The sequence below is a fragment of the Hydra viridissima genome, unplaced genomic scaffold, assembly GCF_058129835.1.
Source record: "Hydra viridissima isolate aposymbiotic clone 2 unplaced genomic scaffold, HvirCarnegie_v1 scaffold_15, whole genome shotgun sequence".
Taxonomy (NCBI): domain Eukaryota; kingdom Metazoa; phylum Cnidaria; class Hydrozoa; order Anthoathecata; family Hydridae; genus Hydra; species Hydra viridissima.
This window is the reverse complement of record NW_028324314.1, coordinates 2585986-2595177: the sequence shown is the minus strand read 5'-3', so window position 1 is coordinate 2595177 and position 9192 is coordinate 2585986. Positions and strand designations below refer to the sequence as shown.

General features: G+C 29.6%; 1 protein-coding gene and 1 pseudogene across 1 annotated transcript; one reads left to right on the top strand and one right to left on the bottom strand.

The window, feature by feature from the left end:
- Positions 1–414: 414 nt before the first annotated feature.
- LOC149878172 (uncharacterized) lies at positions 415–1888 on the top strand. Its single transcript, XM_090073105.1, has 2 exons — positions 415–625; positions 758–1888. The coding sequence occupies exons 1-2, from the start codon at positions 537–539 to the stop codon at positions 999–1001; spliced, it is 333 nt and encodes a 110-aa protein (XP_089929231.1). The 5' UTR covers positions 415–536; the 3' UTR covers positions 1002–1888.
- A 5397-nt stretch (positions 1889–7285) lies between these two features.
- On the bottom strand, positions 7286–8662 carry LOC149878171 (uncharacterized; annotated as a pseudogene).
- Positions 8663–9192: the final 530 nt, after the last annotated feature.

Below are 9192 nucleotides of genomic sequence, written 5' to 3'. Positions count from 1 at the left end.
TAGAAAAATAAATTAAGATTTTGTGCCAACACTGACAATGCATGTCACATGTTATTGTATGTAAAGGTTAAATGTTGTTATGAAGATTACAGTTCTTATGAGAAAAAAAAGAAGATAAAAAGAATTGTTTGTAAATATATATTTGTATCTTTTTAAATTTTCTTGCGTCATTTTTAGAATTTTTGTTTGCACACGTTTATTGTTTGCATATATGCTTTTTTGATATGTATGTGTGTGAATAAGTGCTTTATAGTTGTTTTATCAATGTGTTTTTATAATAATGTAAAGTGTTTTTTTACTGTTTGTGTATGTGTTAATATGTGTTACATAATTGTTTTAAAAATGTGTTTAAATATGTATATAAGGTATTTATTTTAGTATATATTTAACCTTATAAACATATTTAAACACATTTATTGTGCTTATAGTTTGTACATATGTTTATATTATGTTCTTTCCGTGTTTTTAAAGTGCTGTGACTTGGTAAACATCTACCTGAAAATCAATTATTGTATTTTAGAGAAGGAGCAGAACATATGGCTTTAGATTGTGCAGCTCAGCGTGATATCCACCTAATGGCATGGTTTAAGTTCAATACTGAAAATGAAAGAGCATATTGCTATTCGTATGTAGACATTCCTTATCACTTTATATTTGATGATAAACATTGTAAATGGAAGGTTAGATAAAGGGGTGGTAATAAGGTGATAGTAAGAATGTATAAAGTTAATCTAACTGGAGAATTGTTTTTTCTTAGACTGTTACTTTTACAAGCAAAACAAGCAACATCTTGGGAGGATGTGCATACTGTTAATGGTATTGTGCTTGAAACGTTTCGTGAAGCATGTGTTTTGAAAGGCCTGTTGCAAGATGACACTGAATGGCAGAATACTCTTTCTGAGGCGGTTTTAACACATATGCCAAAGAAAATTAGACAGTTGCTTTCAATTATTTTGACCTTTTGTGAACCTGACAATCCTTTACATCTCTGGAATACATAGAAATTTTTTATGATGGAAGATTTCATTCACCACTCAGTCCCACTTCTAATAGCTGAACAAGCTACTCTTCATCAAATTGAAAAGATTATTAATCAAATGTGTTATATAAAACCATATTTGTTTATAGTTGTATATATGTTTAAATTATGTTGTTTCTATGTTTTCAAAGTGGTGCGATTTGGCATTATGTTGAGCAAGATTGATAACCTTGCCAGCCAAGCAATGTACTTATAGCAGAGTTGTGACTTGGCAGCATTTAGTGCCAGGCGAAGTTGCTTTGGAGCAAGGTTGTGTTGTCTAGCCTTTGTTGTGTTGTCAACCTGCTTTGGAGCTAGGTTGTGTTGTCTAGCCTTGGTTGTGTTGTCAACCTGCTTTGGAGCTAGGTTGTGTTGTCTAGCCTTTTTTAATTATTCTCCAAAAAAAATATATAATAATGTCTGTTAATGTTTAGCGTAATGTGTATGAGAGTATGCAACCTTGATCTTTAAATCTAGGGTGTTTTCATGTCCTAAATTTGAAGTAATTAAATAACTAATATTGAACATAAAAACAAATATACTTTTATGTATTTATATGTTTAGTAAAAAGATAGATATAGTTAACTTTAAATTGGTTTTCTAATTTTGCCTTTCATATTTTAATTTGGTTTGTTATCTTCACTGGATCTTAGGATCAAGGATGTAAATATTCTATTGTTATGTGTTATTGTTGTGATGTTTTGTGTTGGTATTCATTTTTAACAATAGACACCTTCATGTTGGTGACTATTGTAAAAAATGAATAATAGGTTGTTTCATTATTGGTACTTACTGCTTTTATTTATTTACTGAAAGCCAAGACAACATTATTCTAAAAATGCAATTTATATCTTAAATTGGTTTATATATATATATATATATATATATATATATATATATATATATATATATATATATATATATATATATATATATATATAGTATTGTTCATGCTTTTGTACTTCGAAACAGATTTTATTGTTACATTTCGATAAATGTTTATATTAACTGCCATGTCAAAATGGGTTACTATAAATAGGTAAATCGATTTTAAGTTTTTATGTGGTGTTTTATTTTTGTTTTTTTTTTTGTTGTTGTTGTAATTATAGTATCATAATTCCATTTTTTTTTTCTTTAGGATTTACGATTGAGCATTTATACGATTTATAAAAAGAAACCTGATTACCTTTTATTGTAAATTTTGGTCAGTTAAAATGATATAAATGTATGCAATTAGGTCAATTTTTTTAAAGTTTTCTCTATTTTAAGCCTAATAATTTGCTGTACGTAATTTAGGGAAACTTTTTAAATGGGTGGTTAATATTGTAGTTTAGCGCATTTTTCAAATATCGAGTTACTTAAATTTTATAAGGTGTTTAACTAATTAATTAGCTTAGTTTGCATTTGCAACACTTTTGAGGAAAGAAAAAATTTTTATATATGTTAAGTTCTTATAAATATTAAAAAGAAAAAATTCTTATACACGTAAATCATTGTTTTACATTTCATTATTCTGGTAAAAGGTCTTCATCAAAAACTTGACTACTCTTAATAAAAATAACTATTCTCCTGACCACCATTAAGGCAAAAACGGGGAAGGGAGGTCCTTTATTAGTGTCAAAATATTTAAGAGAATTAAATTTCGAGTAACAAAAGGAATTTTTAGTAAATGGTAGTAAATTACCGTTTACTAAAAGCTATTGAAACAGAGGACATATATATAAAAATGGTCAGATTAGTGCCATATATAGTAAAGGTCAGTTATTTTTAATAAATTTATTTGGTTGTGCATTTAACGTCTTAAAGACAATTTCCTGTTTTAAAGAAAAATGTATCAAGGGGATACCAAAAAATTAATAAATCATGTATAATTTACGTTCGCTTAATATTAATCTTATTAATTAAAGTTCATGTTATAAAAATTATAACAAGAATATAGCCTTGCTTTTGCGTCAATTTAAAGCATGATAAAGTGTTATTGTTTTGTGTTAGTAACTTAGTAAATGTCTGCCTTACACTGATATGATCTGTCAGTTGTAAATTACTCAATGTTAAATAATTGATAAATAATTTTACCTCCGCCTACTTTTTATTTTAATTTTACAGATGGTTTAATTTTTTTAATTTGAATGGGTTTTTCTAAAAGTTTATTAGTTAAGGTTTCGCAACTTTAAATTGTGGAAAACAGCCACTATAAATTAACAGACCGATCATAACCCGTATTACGGGTTGCTTATTGCTAGTTTCTATAAATAGCGATTTCACAAGGAAAAAATAATAACAGTAACTAAGAGTTGCGGGACCTTTAGAAGAAACTGATACTGATGGCATTAATTCCGCTAGTCCTACAAAGTTACAAGTTTTAAATAATTTAAAAACGAAGTTTGGGTTTTAAGACATTTTGGTCAAAGTAAAAGTTCAAAATATTTTTACTACTTTTAAAGTCTACTTCTACAAAATCCAGAAGTGTTGTGTGTTAGGAACGCTACAAGTTTCCGAATAATAAAATGTAAGTATTGCTGATTGTTATCAACATCAATATCATCACTTATGGTGTTAGCTTCTTTTAAGTTATAAGCTATGGTATTAATACCCTAACAGTTGATTGACCAATGACCTTGTCTACGAAAAACAGGTGCTTCGCAGATTTTGGCAAGGCTCAATCAGATGAACCAAATGGAAACAGTGATTATAAAAGTGAAGTCATTTAGTGCTATCTTTTCAAAGCAAGACATTGGGAAAAGACTTCACTAATTGAGATGGTTTAGAGGATGCAACGAAAGGTTATTTGCTAAATAAGTAAAAACAGATTTCGCCAATACTTTCAGAGATAATATTTTGAAAGAATTATTATTAATTTCACGCCACACAGATTTAATTTGCAAAGAGACACTCAAACCGCGTGTCTTGAGCAGATGTGGACGTCTAATTTGTGTAAAATAGTGAAACCATTTTGAAAACAGGTCGTTTTACATTTTTTTACTGTTTTGTAAAGAAATGTTTGAAGAAAATGCTCAAAAGGCTGCAAAGATAATTGCGTTCTCCAACTTTTGTGCATTTTTTTCATTTTCATGTTATTAATCTAGAATCAAGCATTTTTGAGGTTACTGCAACTGATTTAAAAGGACTTGCTAATCAATTGCCTATATTAAAAGAGTAGAAGAATTTTCGGGCTCGAAGTGTTGCTATAAGTTTACAAAAGATAATCCTTGATTATCTTAGCAAAGTCCAGAAGCACCATCATAACAAGGGCTGGGGTTTTCATTGATGAATGGGTTTATGGGTTCTTTGATATATACAAACCTATACTAGATGAATACAAGTTCACTTCTAATCAGAAATGTAGCGATAACAAAACAAGTTTATTAGCTGTGTTATCCAAAACAAGTGTATGAATGCTGCAGATGAATTCAAACCTCCTCTCGTAATATTTAAACACCGACGGATAAACGATTGCTTAAACCAAGGAGCATCAGTGAGTAATATGTTTGTATGCTCTAAAAACGGAAGGAAACGTCAGAACTATTTGTTCAATGATTAAAACATTTCATCAAGTACACAAGGTTGGAGTAGAGTAGCAACAAACAAATACTTCCTCTTTTGGATAGACACACTCATTCAAAAAATATTAAAGCTAGCGTGCGAATATGGAGTAAACGTTATCGTTTCTAGCTTAAACAACCCACCGGCTCTAACTTTTGGAAACAAACTTTTTTACGTTTCTTAAAACCAATTATATCAAAGTCTCATCATCTTGGTTCATAACAAATCCTATAAACTCAATTAAACACAATACTGGATGAGTACTGTTGGGAACTTCATGCTCAAAATCAGTTTGAAAGGATATTGCTTTTAAAATCTGCAATCAAGAAATAGTTTTAAATATACCAGTATTTGGCCATACAACAGGCATGATGATGATTTTGATACTTTACGCTTGATGATGATTTTGACTCTTTACGCATCCCTTCGTTAGATGCCAACGATCAAGAAGAGGTCCTTGCAGTTGTTACACAAAAATAAAGAATCCTTAAGAAAGATTGGATGCGCCAACAAATCAAATAAAAAAGCAATTACATGTCTTACCTCCTATTAAAATGACGAACATATGTAGAGCGTTCAATGTATGCTCTGTATTGTCAATAGAAATGACAGCGATGCAGAACAAAGAAAATGATGACCAATTATAGAAATATTGTGATTTATAAAAGGAATTGGCATTGTAAACAAAGAAAAATAAACAGCAATTTTTTTTGTTTAATTAGCGGAGATTATCGGAAGGAAAGCATCAATCATGAGCGCAATATGATTGCGCTGGAGTTGTCATTAGAACAAAAAAGTGTATCTGGCGTTACACTAACAAAAATTTATTTCATGTTCAGCGCTCAATTGTTCTAACTCAAACATGGACATGCAACATTTTAATTAAAGATATTTTTCATTAAAACCTCCGTCAAAGAGATATCCACTCAACACCTTACTCAAATGCTGGGAATCGCTCGCAATACTTTGAGTTGCATACAGTGAGGTCTTCAAATGTTTCCATTCAAAGTTCAATTGATACAGGATTTGATGCCAAGTGATTCTTTTAAATTAGAAACGCTTTTTCAAGTATAATAAACAGAAAAACCTCAGAAGGTATTATTGAAGTGGGCTTTAACGCAATCATCTGTTTTATTGACATGCCCTTCAACTCATTTCATTGACATTATCACTTTATTTAGCTTCGGATGTATTGTTCAGACATTGTGGCATAAATTTGCTCAAAGATGAGCAACATTTAAATCTTCTAAAAGCTTTGGCTAAAAACAATAAATAATCAAACATGAAAAACTGGTAACTTTGATTGCAAAAGATTCAGCAAGTTATGTTAAAAGTAACCGTACTCTTTCGTAATGTTAAAGAGAAGGTAGTTGATGATTATTTCATTACAATATTTCAAATGTTGGTTATTGAAATAAAAGAAAATCTGGAAAAAACATTGAAAATTTTGTCTGAACGAAAAGTTTTCTCCGGAATAGAATTTCTCCAGGTGGCTCCAGAACATTTTTCCAAAAAATACTAAAGAAAAACTTATTCGTTTGTCCTTTCTTAAAGAGTTAGATCTCATGGAAAAGTCAAATACAGAAAAGAGAACGCTATTTTGAATAATCTTATTTCCAATGCAGTATACCATGAAACAATTTGCTGGTGCACAAAAAATGAAACTTGAACTCCGTATCTTGATCGGAAATGTAAATATCTCAGCTGTTAAAAAGGAGCAGTTCGAAATTTCCCGAAATAGTCTTCCTGACGTTTCCCGAAATTCCTGAAGGAGTTATAAAACAGAAAATGCTTTGAGACGAGGATAAGAAGTTTAAGTTATCTTAAAACCCAGATAGATGATTGGTCATTTACGAATTTATTTGAGGTTTGCAATCAATACTCAACTGCCACAAATAAGTTAAACTTACCTAAGAAGAAGGAAACCAAAAATACAAGCGAATTTACTTTTTCTAATGAACAGCGTCATATGCAAATGCTCTGCGGTAACCAAAACATTTATTTTTTTTTTTGCACTATCTATAGGAGTTGAAACTGTAATTAGTGAGGCTGTTGGGATATGGAAAGCAGCAAAAAGAAACTATGACATATATGTCAACGAACTCAACCACTCACAAAGTTAGCTAAAACGTTGACTTAAATGTGCATTGTTATAACTTTTCTTCCTAATTTTCTTGCTCCTTTATTAATGCGAGGAACAGGTGGATTGAGGAAAATTTTATAGTCAGTTTATTTATAAATGATCAAAACTCTGTATTTGAAACTTTTGATTTACAATTAGATATATTTTTTTGTTAGTATGTTTTTTAATTTAGACATTATTACTTATTAACTTTTATTTAATTTTACAAATTTTAAAAATACAACTTCTGTAGAAGCTGTAAAAAAACAAGAATTTTTTCTATTTTTTTTTTTATTTTTAGAGTGAACATACTCATATACACTTATGAATATGAAGAAAATATCAAAGTGGATCATAGGCAATAAAACTTCTGTGAAAACCATAAAAAACAACTTCAGTCGAAACAAGAGCTGTTTCAAACTTTAAAGCATTTCATAGTGTTCATATGTTCCTGAAAGTAAAATGTTAATAATAAATTCGATTATCATTAAAAAAATATAATAGATTTATCTTTGTTTACATTTAAATAGAAGGATCTGAAATAACAATCACAAGATTTTAAATTGATAAATACTGAAAAAAAATTTCAGTGATTATATCTTTTACAACAAGATCGTATCTCTTTTATCAAAGTCAGATAACAGTGGAAATGTGGAAATACTTCCAGCTTCTGATTCATAAACAACATCATAAAATGTTTGCTTGATTTTTTTTCCGACTTCCGCTATTCTAACATCTGATTTGCACCAAAAATACTCTTCTTCATCAACTTCTTTTATTTTATGAAGAACAAATCGCTTAACTAAACTACCTGGATCATTTAATAAAGTTGGTAAAAACTGGACCTTTTTTTGTCTTGCAAGATGTGACATTCTAGAATACTTTAACTTTCTAAACAGCTCTTCTTTTTGTTTCTAAATCAAGTTATTGCTTTGGCTTTTTTCTTTTAGTGTATTGTTCCTTTGATCTGGTGGAGGCAAGTTGCATGTGCAAATGATAGTTACCAAGTTCTCCATCAGCTCACTTGAATTTAAATCAATAACTTAATTTCCAGAAACTTTAGTTTTAAAAAACAGCTTCAATGAACATTTTGCCCTCATTACATAACGATAAAAATCTAATTTACTTCTAATAACTTGCTTCCTTAAAGTATTATTATCAATTTTTGAAGATTTATCTTCTGCTTCTTCCACTGTTAGCCAAACTTGTGATTTCAATTGAATAAGCACATTAACTATATTTCCTTTTTTTAGTGATGCTTTCTTTTCTGCATCTGCTTTAAGTTGCTGTTTTATTCTCAACATTGACATTTTCTTTGAAATTAACTCTACTTGTCGCTCTGTATACTTTAATTTCATTTTTTCAACACTATGAAAAGCTTTTTCAATAAAAATGTAACGCTCTTCTTCTGATTTTGCATTCAGCCATGCTAGGGTTTTGTTTCGGTACCACATAGTATATGTTTGAATTGTTTGAATTTTGGCATTTGGTTTAGTTCGAATAAGAAGATCCAGAATTGTAAAATAACTTTCTGAAGCTTTGTTAGTCGTTGGTACATTTTCAGCAGCATTTTGAATTTGATCATCTGAGTTCCAATATTTACCGCCTGGGAGCTGATCAATTGCTTTTCTTTCAAGTGTTGTTAGAAATGCATGGGAAATTATTTCTAATGACTGTTGCACCAAGACATCAAATTCTATATTGCCAGTATCCTAAAATAGTTTTTAATAAAGTTTATTTTTATGTATTTCAACATCTCTTGGGTCAAATACAAGTGTTGCAGGGAGCGTTGGAGAAGCATCTTTCCAAAGATCTGACAATTTCATTTTTAAACGAAATAAAACTTATTCATTCTAAGAATGTTTTTCTTTTCTTCAATAAGTCTCCAAAGAGGACCAGTAATGAGCTTATTAAAAAATAACTAGTGCAAGAGATTCAGCTAAAAATAATGTATTTGATAGACCTTCCTTAACTGCCTTCAGTAGATTATTAGGATTTGGCCATTGACACAAAAATTCTTTAATAGATTTAGATTTCATGAACTTTGCGCTGTAGAGTTTTATTTTTGATTTTGAGATGTAGGTCTTTCATAAGATTTTTCCCTTTTTCAGATGACGTTGATTGTAAAAATGGTTGAACATTTGTTTCAAATAATGGTGATATAAAATTTAAAAGCAAAAATTCTTCTTTCTTTTTTTTAGTGAGGAATCTAACTTTTTGAATCACTCTTAATTTTCGAAAACAATGTAACGTCGTTTTTAGCAATTAGGAAATCGGAAAAAAAGTGTTGTCTGAAAAACTGTGCACACATTGGCTAAGCTTTTGTCTTCTAGATTTTGATACCAGAAATACAGATCTCTATTCTGCATTTCAAACAGCTTGATATAAAAAACTAATTATATATCAAAGTCACATTAATAAGCGCTTTCTAAATATCCACGTAGATAACTATAGAGATTAAACGGACTTGAAAAATTTTATGGCTTTTTTTTTTAGGAACTTCAAAGAA

What these genes read in the sequence shown, in the direction of transcription:
- LOC149878172 (XM_090073105.1), top strand. Translation starts at nt 537, where the DNA reads ATGGCTTTAGATTGTGCAGCTCAGCGTGATATCCACCTAATGGCATGG. An exon ending in GAAAGAGCATATTGCTATTC is followed by an intron (nt 626 to 757) that starts GTATGTAGACAT and finishes GTTTTTTCTTAG; the next exon opens with ACTGTTACTTTTACAAGCAA.